The sequence below is a fragment of the Epinephelus lanceolatus genome, chromosome 21, assembly GCF_041903045.1.
Source record: "Epinephelus lanceolatus isolate andai-2023 chromosome 21, ASM4190304v1, whole genome shotgun sequence".
Lineage (NCBI taxonomy): Eukaryota > Metazoa > Chordata > Actinopteri > Perciformes > Serranidae > Epinephelus > Epinephelus lanceolatus.
This window is the reverse complement of record NC_135754.1, coordinates 19,136,101-19,152,126: the sequence shown is the minus strand read 5'-3', so window position 1 is coordinate 19,152,126 and position 16,026 is coordinate 19,136,101. Positions and strand designations below refer to the sequence as shown.

General features: G+C 43.2%; 1 protein-coding gene across 2 annotated transcripts; it reads left to right on the top strand.

Moving 5' to 3' along the window:
- Positions 1–383: 383 nt before the first annotated feature.
- On the top strand, positions 384–15,939 carry LOC117247245 (ataxin-2-like protein). 2 transcript variants are annotated; one of them, XM_033611645.2, is made up of 23 exons: positions 384–1,097; positions 2,231–2,270; positions 4,063–4,119; positions 4,918–4,989; positions 5,173–5,332; positions 5,715–5,836; positions 6,721–6,812; positions 8,117–8,365; positions 8,568–9,016; positions 9,111–9,197; positions 9,294–9,407; positions 9,582–9,659; positions 9,825–9,886; positions 12,460–12,818; positions 12,916–12,985; positions 13,499–13,633; positions 13,733–13,796; positions 13,972–14,153; positions 14,319–14,454; positions 14,645–14,754; positions 15,160–15,339; positions 15,484–15,655; positions 15,753–15,939. In XM_033611645.2, exons 1-23 carry the CDS (start codon positions 976–978, stop codon positions 15,800–15,802), a joined length of 3,162 nt encoding a protein of 1,053 aa, XP_033467536.1. In that variant the 5' UTR covers positions 384–975; the 3' UTR covers positions 15,803–15,939. The 2 variants fall into 2 exon arrangements, with proteins under 2 accessions (XP_033467536.1, XP_033467534.1); XM_033611643.2 differs by having other exon boundaries at positions 14,316–14,454.
- The last annotated feature ends 87 nt before the right edge of the window (positions 15,940–16,026 follow it).

The window sequence follows — 16,026 nt, the reverse complement described above, 5'->3', positions numbered from 1 at the left end:
ATATAGGCGCACTGACAAAGTTGTTTGACTGGGTCAAGTCGGTTTGCCATGGCATTGGCTGTTCGTATCTGCCATTGATAAAATCATAAATGAAATGAAAGCATAAAGCAAGCACGGGGAGCATACACATGAAAACATGTGAGGTTAAAGAGGAATTCACAAAAATCAAGGTGATAGTGTGCACACAAAACCACACTGGTGTTTTGTTTGGTGACTGCCACGTGTACAGTAGAAACCATCCATTCTTGTTTATGTCAGAGATAAATCAGGTTTAATCAAGTATAGATTCAATGCACACATCTTTCCACGTACGCGCGCTCACTAGTAGGTCAAAGGCGCACGCGCACGTCAACGCCCCCTCCCCCTTCCAGCCGGTTTCCAGTCAGCCGCGCGCGGATTGAGTCAAGTGAACCTACCGAGAGGTGGTGTTGACCGACCGCAGCAGGTTTTCACCAAGAAACCTGGAATATCAAACTTCCTAAGGCAACTGACAGTAACGCCAAGATCTTGTTTTTTAACGGAAGGGACAGCGGTGCCGGAGTTAAGGCGACGCGACAGAGAGAAGAGAGTAAATCCCGGAGGGAAAGCGCCCGAAGTGAGCTTGAGGATCAAAGCTAATGCTAAGTTAGCCTGCTATTGCTAAATAATTATACGGAAACTCGTGTCATTTCATAAGCCGCTTGCTTTGACATAACCACTGTGGTTACAAAGTAGATAGTCGGGGGGGGGGAACTGTTAAATTATATGTTACATTTAATTTAAATAGCGAGGTGTTTTGCCTTTACATTTTAGGCCACAAGCGACTGGTGTTCGCTTAGCAAGAGTAGCTACAATAGCCGGTCTTATTGAGGTTACACCGGCTCTGCGCTCATCAGGACAGGTGATATTGCTAAAGATAGTCGCCTTTAAAGCAACTTCATATCGGTGTTTATAAGTTAGTTTACACTTGGTGGTGTCTAAGCCTTGTGCTTCGCGATGCTGAAACAGCAGCAACCCGGCTCAGGCGGGAGGAAAGCGTCTAACGGAACCTCGGGCCCCGCCGGTATGTCTTCCCCAGTCAGCGGCATCAACAGTGGCAACAGGACGCCGGCCGGGAGGTAAGCGATGTGGGGGTTCCCTGTCAGGACAGTCCGGGGATTGTCCTGTGACTTAGAGGCCTACCGGTTAAGGCGCTGTGAGCCTAGTGGGTGTGTCTCGGTAATACGGCTTCTCTCCAGGCCAATGAGATTGGTTCGTGTGTGATTGACAGGGGCTCTGGGCCAATCAGAATGCTCACATTGAGTCGAAGACAAAAAGTGAGGTGGAGTCAAGTTTAGTGAAAGCAATGAGCAGCAAATCAGCATACAAGCTATTGAAAGTTTATCTGGCCTGTCAGTGCCACAGAATGGACGTTGATGATTGCAAAATATAAAATTTACAATAACACGTCTTGGTAGCTAAGAAAAACTTGTTCTAGGAACATCATAATTAACATTGAAGAGATTTTATGGCCAACACAAGGTCGTATTATGTGGTTTAAATCACTGAGGTGTGTGTGTTTACTGAACTCTTGGCAGCTTCGTTTCAGCCTTTGTTTTGTAACCGTCTTTGTAAGCAGCAGTGATATCATCCCAAATTGTACAATCTTATGGGGGGTGCATTTAGTATCCAGAATGATCAAAATCCCGTATTGACTGTATAGAAATTATTGCAATAAACCACGTTTATCTTTTCCTAAATGTTGACGTGATTTCAACACTGCAGGTGTCCATTTTCTTTTCTACTTTAAATAGAAATACTCGGGTTGACCCATTGTAAAGGGATAAGTGAAACTGAAACAGGTTTTTGAGACATTTAAACCAATTTTTAATTTGTCTTTTAGACAACACCTTACCTCATTAAAACCGCTTCTGTTTTGATGCCAGTGTTTTTGCTCTGAGCCACAAAGGTGGAGTGGAAGGTGACACAAGGACACCTAGCATTAACACAAGAAAAGTTGGCAGTAGATGAAGCATACATTCATAATGGGTGATTCTAGAGGCCAAGTGTGCACTGTATATTTTCATTGCAGTAGGGATATTGATTTGGGAACTTGTCAGGCCTGTAAGTTAGTGTGTCCACTTCTCTTAATCTGTATGTTGTATATGTGTGATGTGGAATGTGACACTGCCTTGACAGGCTTTGAAAACAAGTTATACTCCTTTTGTTTCTAAGCAGACAAACATGTTTTAACTATGCTGTTTTCCCACAGGAATCGATCCTCTGCAAAGCCATCATTCCAGTCATCTCCGGTGAGTATCCTATTATAGACAAATTGGGCAGCAAACAAACACACAACATATTGTGTACACTACAGTAATAAAAAGTTAGGGACGGTATTGAAAGACTCTTATCTTATATCTGTCTTGCCATATTTAAGGTCATATATGAGTGAAGATTTGAAAATATTGATGGAAAATCAGTATCTTTGTGTTCGTAAAGTTTAAGTTAAGTTTAAGTTTATTTACTTTATTAATCCCCCTGAGGGGAAATTCAATGTTTTGAATTTAAATCAATCTAAAGTGATCATAACTTAAAATATAAGGATGTTTGTCATGTTTACAAACATGACTGATGTAAATAGGGCTGGTTGTCGTTCAAAAATGTTCAAGACAGTACTTTGACTTATAAACTGGTTTCTAAACAATACTTTTATAGATACCATTCTTACAAAATGAATTTTAACAAACAGAAAATTACTTTCAACACAGTGGTACAAATCTTAAGGTTTATTTTCAGCTCCTTGGCATTTTGACACTAGCAATACTATAATATAAACAATAGAGAGCTATGTACCATATAGCCATACGCCAAAGCTACACACATAAACGTTGCATAGGCCACAGTTTGTCACATCACATATTACAGTCACGTTAAGTAAACAGCCTTGTACAAGTTAGGTGAATTTTTATGTTTGCAAACGTTACCTGTTAGAATCCCAGTCATCATCTGTCCGCAGTAATCTTGGATAACGGGAAATCCAGTGGTGTAATATTTGAAAGAGACTCTGTTACGTTAGCCAGATTTGAATGCTGAGAGGAAGGTGGCAGTGGTCCGTTCTTCATTTCTTTTAATTTGTCCCATTGCGGGGGGTCTCATTTTTAAAACAGTGAGTAGGATCCATACTAAAAATGTTCGTACAGACAAAGCTAAAAATGGCGTGTGCCAAAAATTATTCGACAGCTTCTACAATCAGGCTTCCACCTCACCATCTGCGTCGCCAATTTCCTGTCTTCAAAATGTTTGAAAGCATGGGTCACAGTTTCTCCCATCAAGCCTGTTTTAATAAATCACAACTTTTCTGTGGGAAGTGGCATATGCCTCTTTCAGACCTTGTTTGTGTGTATGCAGTGTTTATACAGGAGACCTCCGGTCTTGGCGACAATACCCTATTTGCATGTATTGCATTGCACACTATTGGCTGTTAAAATTGAGCCACATTGTGGTCTCTTTAATTTTTACACCTATGCAACACACACTGTAGTCGAGCCTCTCAATATTCCAAATACAACAACACACAATATACTGTTTTTCATGCATATCTCTATGACCTGTAGCTTTAGACAGCCCATCACCAGCATTATTAAATGTTGGTACAAGCATACTGCATCCTTACTGGCTCACTGAGGCTGATGAGATTCACTCCTTAGGTATCAAAAATCTAGTACCGAATGACAAGACATTTTACAAAACTTGATAGTATTGAAGCAGTTTGTTTGGTGCCATAAAAGTGTCAAAGTTCGGTAGCCAGCACTTTATGTAAAAAACATTTTAAAGAAACAGAAAATGTTGCATGCATGAAACTGAAGTCTGATTGAATCTGATGATCACGAGCAAAGTAACCTCTGTGCGGAAGATTTATGTCATAGTATAAAAGGAGAGAGTTGGTGTTCCCCTGCTCTTAGAATTGACTGTCTAATTTTATGCACTGGTTAACGGATCAAACTATGTTCTTTTTCGATGTATATCACAATGTGATTGTTTGATGTCATGTCTTTTTGAAACTTTGTTTGATCGATACTATACATATCTTCCCATCTGCAGGTTTTCGAGGGTGTGTACAACAATGCCAGAATGCTTCATTTCCTCACAGCTGTTGTGGTAAGTCATTTGGCTTGTTATCGATGTGTCTCTCCGACCAGGATGATTATTCTAGAAAATTAATGACTTGCATCACTCCCTTTTACACAGACCATAATAGTTGGAGGTGAGATGTAACCTTCCTACCTACTACAAAGCAACCTTTTGTTTCATGATCTGCTGTGTCTGTACCAGGCAGTTAAGGGTTAGAAGGGTTAATGGATAAAATCCTTTTTCCGTCTGACTGCCATCTATTACTTTTGTTTATGAAGAAGCAGGCTGTACATCCTGTGTCACAGCTACCCCTGAAAATATGCACAGTACGCTGAATACTAGGGCCGATCCGAATGCGTTAAAGCTTTGGTCTTTGCCATGGTAGTCGATGTTCAGATGAGTATTTCGAAAACTTCAGAGTCGAAAAAGTCAAGCTTTTGGGATAGTTTTAATGTTAGTAAAGACAACCCTCAAAAAGTCGGATGCCAGATATGCCAAAGAAAACAGGTGTATCACAAATCTACAATACAATCTACAATGTAAATAGTGTACCAGCTTAGCCGTCTTAGATTCAAAAAAGTCCGACTTATGTCCTTATCTGTCATTAACCCTGTCGAAGCTTTGATTGATCGCAGTTATTTCTCACTAAAGCCTTGATGCCCAAAAGCTAGTTTTCGGGACAGCCCTACACAGAACAGTGTACAAATATTTGCATAATTAATCCACAAATGCTGTTCCAGTTTTGGAAGTGCCACTTATCTAAATGATTTGTTTATCACTAACTTTTCTGAATAAGTTTTAAAACAAAATCTTTCTCTCTCTCAGGGTTCCAACTGTGACATAAGAGTGAAGAACGGCAGTGTATTTGAAGGCATATTCAAGACTCTCAGTTCTCGGGTAAGAAGCTCAGGTTGAGCACACAGTCATGCACTTCTCTACGCCCATTTAATGAGGAACCGCAAGTTATCCTGTCACCATAATAGTAAACTCATGTCAAGGAAAAAATAAGGCCTTTTCTGTAGTCTTGCTGTGCACACAGTCCTCAAATTTCATTTTGCCTTCCTAATGTTTGGTCCGTAGTGTGAGCTGGCTGTGGATGCTGTACACAAACGCAGTGAGGAGGACGGCTCAACATCAACTCCGCCGAGGAGGGAGGACATCACTGACACTATGATCTTCAGCCCCTCAGACCTGGTGACGATGATCTGCAGAGACGTCGACCTCAACTATGCCACCAGAGGTACAAGCACACACACATGCTGAGACTCAGGGTACTGAGGAAAGACAGTTACAGAAATAAGCTCTTCACAGACCTGCAAGCGTTGGAGGCAAAGATCTGTAGTTCTTCCTGAAACAGAGAGGAGGGCTTTGTGTGAAAGTAAGCACTAGATTGTGTCCTTGATTCATAGTAAATGTTTTGTTAGGCTCAACTGGTTTTTAAATACTCTGAGAGAAAATAATTGATGTTCTGCAGTACGGGTAGTAAGTAAGCAAATGATAACGTAATTGAACATAATTAAACATTTCAGGCCCAAAATGATCAGCCCCAAATGTTGCTGTAGACACATCTTGCCAAATGAAACACTTGGAGAGTGTTTAATTTTTTTTGTCTTGGATTTCAGACACCTTCACAGACACAGCCATCAGCTCCAATCGCGTGAATGGAGAACACAAAGAGAAGGTTTTGCAGAGATGGGAGGGAGGAGACAGCAATGGAGAGAGTTACGACCTGGAAAATGATGCAGTGAGTTGCTCTGTCTCTTAAATGCACACATAAACACCATCAAACCATCGCATGATATAAATACCCTTTCTACTCAGAAATGTTGGAATACTATGTACCCTCAGTTAAAGATACTTCATACACATGTTAAGATGATTGTTCACACTTTAATCTTTTGAGGCAAGTTAACTGCTCATCTGATATTCCACAGGAAATCTTTTTTTTTTTTTTTTTTTTTTTTTTTTAAACTGCTTTCTTAAAGGAGCTATATGTAAGATATCTAAAGCAAATAGTCGTAAAATCATCCTAATATGTCACAGAGACTAAGGTATAGTTTTCATATAACATACTGATCTCACTGACAACAATAGTACAGCCAGAATATTCGCATTTAAAAAACATTTTTACGGTCCGCAAATCATGTTTATGTTTCGAATTTGTGTTTTGGCCTGTTGCGCCACCCACCGCCTTCTACCAGTCACGCAGTCAGTAGAGTCTTAGCATCAGTTACAGTTACGACTGAGCTACAGCAGCACGACAAGCAGCATTAGCAGTGTCCCGGTACATAGCATTAGCAGATGGCTCCTCCTCAGCTGTATCCCGGCAGCAGCGTTAGCAGCAGAGAAGCCGTACTTGCTCGAACGGTCAGCTGGAAAACAGAAGATCAAGGACACAGCGATTCGGCCCTGCCACGGCAGCCTCTTGTGGGCAAACAAATCAGTCTCCGGCGTGCCGCTGTCCAGCAACTTTGAATCTGTAGGGGAGGGGGGGCTGACACGACTCGCGGCAGTATTTTGAATTTGAGTGCAGTAACCGTTTTGGCCGCATTCTTACATACAGCGCCTTTAATTTAGTGTTATTTTATTACCCCACTAATGTTCCTTTTTAATCTCCTATTTTTTCAGTCAAATGGCTGGGATGCCAATGAGATGTTCCGTTACAATGAAGTGAAGTATGGAGTCACGTCAACATACGATTCCAGCCTTTCCATGTATACGTAAGTTTCCATATGGCCTCATTGCCTTTAGGAATAAAAAATAGAATATTATTACTAAAATAAGCCAAAAACTACAGGAAAACACACTTTAAAAGTTGGTTGTAAAGACTTTACACCATATTATTGTTTGTCCAACCATGACAGAACCTGCAGTATATGTTTTATAACAATGTTGAACTACTTTGTAAAATGATTTTGAAATCACTCAGTAGGGGGCGTCACTAGTTCCAAACAAGTGCTATTGGCCTAGTGCAAAATTTGGCCATAAATCAGTGAGTTTGTCCAAACATCACCAAACTCATTAGATAATTTCAATTAAGCTGTTTTGCAATTGACCAATAGGGGGTGACGGCATTACTAAAGAAAAGCGTAGCCTGGCAGATATTTGGACGTAAATGAATAAGCGTCTGACCAATAGTCATAAAACCTGTCAGTTATTTTTAATGCAGGTGTCATGAACTGTCAAAGGTCTTGATCCCAGGCAGCTTTAAAATGTAATGGTCACGCTGACTTGAACTGTTTTTATGTATTTTTGCTCACTTAAAAAAAAAAAGATCAGATCTCTTTGTGGATTTATTGGCAAAGAGAACAATAGAAGTGTGCGTCTTTATTTTGTGGTGATCAAGTTAATCAAGCAGGCGATCATACAGTGTCAGAATGTTATGTGAGCAGTGAGACTCCATATATATGTCTCTCATATCATACATATTCATTAAGATGCAATTAAAAATTCCTTATTAGCATCACTGGTGTAATTACAAATTACAGCAAGTGTGAATCTATTTACAGTAATGTGGTCCATAAATTACCGTATTCTCAGATTATGTCATTGGTGGCTAGGGGTTTTCACCCTAATCAGATAGTGTATTGCTCCATCTGATTTCAGTAGTTAATACAACTTAAACCAGAGAGGAATGAAACATTAAACTTAATCATGATGTCACATGATGTCATACTATTATAGGGAGTGAAAACCTGCAGCTTTACTTAAGTTTCAGTTTCAGTAGAGTTCTTAAAGTTGGCTGTACCATCTCTACCTTGCATCAAGTTTGATTATAGTCAAGCTTAAAGTAAGATGCCTGATCCCAGCCCAGAAAATTATAAGGAATCTTACCGGTGTCGGCAAGATCATTTTTACCTCTAAGACTCTTTAATTATAACAATATGATTCACACATTTGACGTTAACTAATACATAAAAAAAAAATAAGACAATCTTTGGGCTCACTTTGGTGTCATCAACAGGTTTAAATGTTCTTGTAACCTGATGTTGTTTCTGTGTTCCGTCTTTCTGCTGCTCTCCAGTGTGCCACTGGAAAAGGGCAACTCTGAGATGTATCGGCAGAGGGAAGCCCGCGCTGCCCGCCTGGCCAGTGAGATCGAGTCCAGTCCCCAGTATCGCCATCGTGTCGGCCTGGAAAATGATGAGGGCAAAACTGAGGAGGACAAATACAGTGCTGTGGTGCGGGACAGCAACGATCGTGAGAGGGGCCGTGAGAGCCCCCGTGACAGAGAGCGTGAAAGGGGGCGAGACAGCCCTGGAGCCAGCACCAGGTGAGATGGTCCGCTGCTTTGTTGGGCGTGTAGATAAACAGTGTTTGTCGTAATTTAGATGATAGTTTATAATCAACCCAGTCAACTGTTAAATGAAGTCTGAACCTCAGCTAGTCTCCATCATGTTTCTATGCACTGCTATGTTTTGACAGCGTAATGTCATTCATGTGTTGCCCCCTGTGTAACGTACTTTCTCTTTCAGGGAGGGCAAGTACATTCCATTACCTCAACGTCAGAGAGAGATGAACCGGGAGCGGGAACGAGCTGAGAGAGGTCCTGGTGGGCCTCCACCCCACAATCGTCTTAGCGGAGGTTATCGCTCCAATCCTCCATCCTCCTCTTCCCCCAGACCCCCTCTGCCCTCTGCTGCTGGGCCGCAGTCTGGCGTCTCCCCCTCAGAGAGAAACAGCCCTCTGTCAGGCCGAGGTGGGGCCTACGCTCCCCACCACCCCCAGGGAAGCCCGAGCCCAGGCCCAAACTCTGGCCCTGCGAGCCCTTACACACCTGCCTCTCCGGGAGGAGCATCCACGCCAGCCTCTGCTTCCACTGCCCCGTCGCCAGCCAGCCCCCCTGCCCCACACGGACACGCAGTCCCTCATTCCCACTCACTCCCACACTCGCTGTCTGACGCTGGTAGACCTGTTAATGGAAGTAAGTGTTCAGCTTGTTTCAGAAAGTGTTTTAACAGCATCTGTGTATGTTAATAAGGCAGTATGAATTGTGAATATTTTTGTGTGCCTTTCAGTCTCGACCAGAACATCACCTAAAGCCCAAAGACCTCCACAGTCGAGCAGAACAGTCCGTTCTTCAAACTCACACTCTCAGTCCACAGGTACATTCAGTCAGCTGCTGTTATAAAATCCTCTTTTACATTATTGACCGATTGTCTGAAACCTAACCTTTATTTTTCCCTGCGCTGTCCTTGCAGCTACTCGCTCTCCTAAATCAGGTTCTTCCCAGGACACGCCTTATTTGGACACATCGTCTGTCTCCCTGCCTCCCCAGAAGACGTCTGGCCCCGCCCCTCTTTTCCCTGTTGATGGTACTGTCTCAGTTCTTGCCTAATTTTGTTTGAAACCAAAGTCAGACTCATTTTTCTGTAATGATGTGAGCTTCATCTGCTTCAGTGAGAGGCAGCAGTAAGTGACAGGTCTTGAAGGTGGAATCTAATGAAGTGCTGCAACTAATTAGTTTACCGTTTGTCTCGTCTTTACAGTGAATGAGATCCTTGGTGCAGCAAAAGAGCGTGCCGCAGAGAGCCCCAGCAGCACAGAGGACAGCAAGAGCAGTAAAGGTGTGTAAGACTTCAATTTGAACAGGATATGAGTTTTTTAATATAACTATACACACATCCACTCGAGCTTAGTTGCATGCCCTGTATGTTTTTGACAACAGATTGAAGTTTCCAAATTTTCACATCTTCATTAACCTTCCCCCTCCCCTCTCTCCCCTCAAACAGTTCCCTCAGTTCAGCAAAGGTCGCAGATCGAGGAGCTGCGGAAATTTGGCAAGGAATTCAGGGTAAGAGTTCAGCTTCCTTTCGTCGAAGCATGAAATTAGAAAGTCTGTGACCAATCAAGAGGCTATGACCTGAGACACCACTGATGTTATGATTCCTAAAAAAAACAACAACCCCTCATTCATTTATTTGTGACGATTAACGTTTCACACGACATTGAGACATCACTTTTTATGCAACACTTCTTAGTATAAAAATTAGCTGTACATCAGGGACTCTGGTTTCTAGGATGAGGTTATTCGATTTCAGTGTGTGATTATTTACTGTTGTGCCACCTTTTTTTGGGTGGAGGAGGTAAAGCACAGTCATATTACTCAAGTCTTGACACTTTTACTCGTAATGTTCTGTAAGAAAAATTACTTGTGAGACCTATTTACTGAAACGTAGTTATATGTGACAATGGCTTGGCCTTGAGAGGCAGGGTACACCCTGTACAGGTTGCCAGACTATCACAGGGCTGACACATAGAGACAGACAACCATTCACACTCACATTCACACCTACGGACAATTTAGAGTCACCAATTAACCTGCAAGTCTTTGGACTGTGGGAGGAAGCTGGAGTACCTGGAGAAAACCCATGCTGACATCGGGAGAACATGCAAACTCCACACAGAGGGGCTCCCCCACATAACATGAATTATTTCCTTTTAACCGCCTGTAATATTAAGATGATGTCTTGCACTGTTTCACCTGTCCTCATCATTTCCTCTCAACGAAATTGGCTTGTAGAATAGTCGTCGATTTTACGAGCCATATCTGCAAAGCTGAAACCATTACACTGATGCAATGTTGACTTAGTTAACCTTTAAGAAATTGGACGGAGAATTATGCAAAATAAACAATATTCACTTGGAACAGCCACGAAATTTCAGGGTGCCTAACAAATTTCAGAAACTAATTGTGGGGAAACTAGACTAGGTTGACACCTTCATTGGCAGATGGACAGGGAGCTCCAGCTTCATAGGGGGAAGTCAAACACTATTCATTTGCGCACACTGCAGTGTCACAGAGCTGGCTGAAAATCAGCAAAGCTTCTCTTAAACTTGAACCTCACAGTGTGTACAGAAAGCAGGTGCTGCTCATACACTGGTTTGTGTCAGTGTTTAAGAGAGAGCGGGCAAAGATGAGGGGCTGCGTGAATCAATGTGCTGCACACAGCTCAGTCCACAAGTTAATTGATCGCAGATGCTGTCGTCTCAGATGGACAAAAAATGCTAAAATGAGTCAACAAATATACTTCGTCAGCTGTTAATATTTCTAGGTGGCCCGCCACTGTAAAGTCTGTCCATGGGAAACACTGTCAGTGTACTGAAATATGGCCAAACTGTTAAAGAGATAGTCAGTGGTGTCTATAATGTGAATCTCTGGATAATAAATGTTGATTTGCAGTTCTCTGTAGCAGTCCCAGTAATGTTTTATATGTATGACCTGGTTGAGTGATGTTTTAGACTGAGGACATGACCACAAATACTGATAGACTGAGTATCTTGTAAAATATTTTCATTCTGCTGATGAAGATCTCCTGTTTTTAAAGTATGTTGTATTTTACGTTATCCCTCTCACACTCTTTTACAAGACACTTAAAATAAGGCCTATCTTTTTATTCATAACTCATCATCATCATCATTCCTATTTTAGATTATTTGCTTTTATCAGTATCTGTATGTATTGCAGTGAACTAGTATCATGCTTTACAGATGTCTGCTTGAGCTTTTGATAAAGTGGGAGAAAAAGTTAATTCAATAGGAAAATTAAATAAAAATTAAAAAAAGACTTAATTTCCTCACATTTTACTGGTGTAAACAGACGCACTCTGGTGTCGTAGTCGCAGTACAAGGCAGTGTTCAGACACACAGATTGAGGCACACAGAGCCATGTTTATAAATCACACCTGCTGTTTGCAACAGCATTCAAATGCCACCAGATGATATAAAACTATATTAAAATTTTGAACTGCAGGGAAAAGGAGACTAATCAAGACCTCATCGACTTTCCGTGTTCCACATGATCGCAGGATGTTTGTTTGCTGTGGTGATGTTTTTTGAGTGGGTGTGAGTGTGTTGGAGTGTGTGGTGGCAAAGATGTTATCAGTGGAAATACTGTGGCACATGCAGTAACAAGTGGGGAAACACCAACACTGTACCAACCAGTGGTGTAGCGTCATCAGTCAGTGAGAGACATACTTGGGCATTTATAGGGCTGGCCCCTGATTTGCAAAACAGACGCGTCTTTTCTTCCGCTTTGGCAGTTTCAGCTGCACCTTTTTCGGTGTACTTTGCTGGTTAAGATACAGCGCCACCACAGTGGCATAATGCTGCAATTGCAGTCATAAATGACAGAAATCTAGTGTAAGGCTTGCTAGTCAAGTATTATCCATGAAGACCCCCGTCAGAGTCACGAAAAACCCTGCTACAAATTTGCTAATGTGTTGTAGCTCATATTTGTTGCACATGTTCCCTGCTTACTTTTATGTTTAGTAACTCTTCATGACTTTCCTCTTTTTTGCCATCCCCTCCATACTTATTTACCTCTCTTCCGTCTACTCAATCCTTGTCTTCCACTTTTTTTCCCAGCTCCAGCCAAGTGGAGGCAGCTCCAGCTCTCCCAGCTCCCCAGCAGCAGCAACCCCACCTGCCGTCAACGAGGTCGCCCAACCCAGTGCAGCCACACCTTCGCCCTCAGACGCTCACCCTGCTTCAGAGCCCAAAGCTCAGGCTCCAGCTCCCAGTCCTTCCCAGCCCCAACCTCAGCCTTCACCAGCCCCTGCTGAGGACGCCACCAAGGACACCGCAACTACACCTGGTGCCACACCAAGCACCGCCGCTGCACCCATTTCAGACAGGCATTCACCAGCCACCCCGCAGCCAGCCAGGACCCCGGGAAGCGAGGACGCCAGGTCTGAGACGACAGAGCGGCCAGAGGGCGTGGCAGAGTGAGTTCCAAAAAGAGATTGTAAACTGTTTGATCATGCTCTCTTATGTCCTTGTGGTGTGTCTTTTGCTAACACATTATTTTTTCATATCTTTTAGCCAAGTAAAGAAATCAACCTTAAACCCCAACGCTAAAGAGTTCAACCCCATCAAACCTCAAATGCCCATGGTAAGCTCATTTATTCCTGCTGAATCCTTAAAATGTAAAAAAATATGTATTATCTTGGCTGAGACGAGGGTGGTGCTGTATATAAAGAGCAGTTTAGTATTCAGGGAATGAATTTAAGTGGAGTCCATGACATAAACTATGCACCAAAGTGTAAAAAAAAGTATGAAAAATACTGTCATTTGCTCTGAATATTTATTGCAGCATCTATTTTATAGTAGAAGACCAGGGTTGGAAATAAGCACCAGCCGGCAGCCAAATGCTGGGGCTGCTAGCTTTTGTTAACTCACCAGCCAATAAAACAACAGTAATCTGTTGAGTGGCTGCTAGATTTTGGAATCCATCGGCCACAGTGGCAGGTGGACAAAAATGTTAATTTCCAGCACTGTCAAAGACCTGTTGGCACTATGTTGTTATTTCACTTACTGTAAAATATGTAGAACATAATGTGTTTAAACCCTGTGATTAGCTAAGTGACATGCATTTTTATTGACCTCTGGTTCTGTTGTCGTACAGACGAAGCCCAACACTGCGCCCACCCCACCTCGGCCAACTCCTCCAAGCCCAGTGGTCCTTCAACACCCAGGCGGACAGGGACCACTCTACAACGCCCCCTACCTCTCCTACGTATCACAGATCCACTCTGTGCAGGTATGTGAGCAAATTAACTCTTACATGTTTACTACCAGTGTCATTTTAAGACATGGAAGCTTTTTCTTGAGTTGACTCTTGATCATTTCTGTCTTCCAGCCCCCACCGATGTACCAGTACACCATGTCTACAGTCAGCCAGGGAAAATACCCCAGGACCAAAGGTAAAAGCAGCATTTCTTTCCGCAGTGCCTTATGTCTGTGGTTTTAATTATAAATTGCTATAACCTGCGACACAACAGTGCAGTGACATCTGCTTAACAGAATAACACTTTAAAATTAGCCTCTTGCTATAGATGTGTCTATGCCTATAAGATGATAATTCTTTGCCTCCACCAGGCTCAGTAGTGGCTCAGCGCTCTGACCATGGTACTTCAGCACCACCCATGCTACAAGCTGCAGCGTCAGCAGCCGGAGCCCCGCTGGTGGCGTCCCCCTACCCTCAGTCCTACCTTCAGTACAATCCACAGCAGTACGGCCAGCAGCAGGTCATACAGGCCATGACACCCTACCCTGGACAGGTAGGATGGCTACCCTCTAACCCCGTTTTTTAATAAGGTTTTAATTAGCATAATGTTTGTGGTAGCATTAAATTAAACATAAGTGGTTCAGCCACACAGCCTCCAGGTATATCTTACCTCCTACGTATAAAACAAGTACACTGTTTCCCCTCTTCTCTCCAGCAGATGTACTCCATGTTGCAAGGTGGAAGAATGATAGGTCAAGGTGGGGGTCCTCACCCACAAGCACTGGGACCCCCAGGAGGCCCCCAGTTCTCTGCACAGGGAGACGGACCTCAGGGACCACAGCAAGGCATCTACGGTGAGTGGACCCAAACGTGCCATATTTTAGGTTAAACTGCTCCCATATGGTATCAGTGTTTTTTGATTCATGGATGGTCTTGAAGTGGCCTGATTAAAAACCTTGAAAACATCCATGAGGAGTCTCACTATGGACTGTAAAACGATGTAAAGCATTAACCTGACACTGATTCTCTCTTTCTCCTGTGCAGCTCCACAGTCCTTCTCACACCACTCAGGTGCAGTTCATCAGCCCCAGCCCTCCAGTACCCCGACAGGCAACCAGCCCCCTCCCCAGCACACTGCACCTAGTCCCGGACAGGTGAGATACAGGACTGCTTGAATTTCCCAAATGTACCAAAACACATTTGCTGTGTCCAAATTTCTAAATGAATTACATTCGTACAGACAAAGCCTCAACCATATTGATACTATACTATTGAAATGTGTACAAGGGTTTTTAGTTAAAATTCAAAGAGGTCCAGTTACTTAAGTCTCCTCATGATGGCTAAACTGCATCCTATAGCCTCACCCTACATCTTTCAAACAAAATAAGCAACGTACATTTCCATATCATTTCAACATTATTGTCAGTTTTCACAATACAATCCTATAAACCTACAGACACATTGAATTTGTTGTACTGTTCAATCTAATGGAGCAGATTCCCGCCCCTGGGACACTGTTATTGTGATGAATCTTCTGACGCTGTGTTCTTTCCTTTCAGAACGCCCAGTCCGGCCCACAGCCCCAGTCCTTGTACCACTCAGGTCCCCTGTCAGCACCCACTCCACCCAACATGCCGCCAGGCCACACGTCTCCACAAGGCTCTTATCCCATTCAGGGCTACAGCATCCACAGCCACCAGGGCATCCCACCAACGTACCCCCTGGGACAGATAGCACAGGTATGGATCCACAGTGCTTGTGGTTACTGTTCCTTCTCATGCATCACTTGTTTAAAGCCCAGGTCAGACCAAATGACGAGACGAGTTAATAAAACACAACTTTGTATTCTCAATTTTGATTTGCCACCTCCTTCACCCCGCTAGGCCCATGTACAAGGAGCGATGTCGGGTCCCCACCACTCGGGGAGCCACGGTCAGCCTCAGTTAGTGATGTTGCAGCCACCTCCTCAGCAGGGCCCCGGCTCAGTGCCTCAGCACCCCCAGCATGGACCACAGCAAGGAGCACACCAACACTTTTACATAGGACATCCACAAGGTACGAGCCATAGAGCCGAGTATAATCCATCCCGATTCTCTATCCGTTGTTTGAAGCATGACATTTACAGTTTGTTTTATCTGTTTACCTCCAACAGCAATGCAGGTACAGACGCATCCTGCTCCCTTCCATCAGCCTGGAAACTAAACCCCACCCGCCCTCCTCCCCACCTTCCCAACTGTTCTTAGGAATGAGCCCCAACATCCCCCACTGCCTGCTGGACGCGAGGCCCAGACTGAACGCGACTCATTAGTAAACAAACTGACAGGATCGTGCAGAGGAGAGAAGAGGACAAAAAGTCTCACAGCACCTTATTTTTCTGCTGGAATGTTCTTCATCAGTACAAACCTCAGTGTCAGCCCCAGACGAGG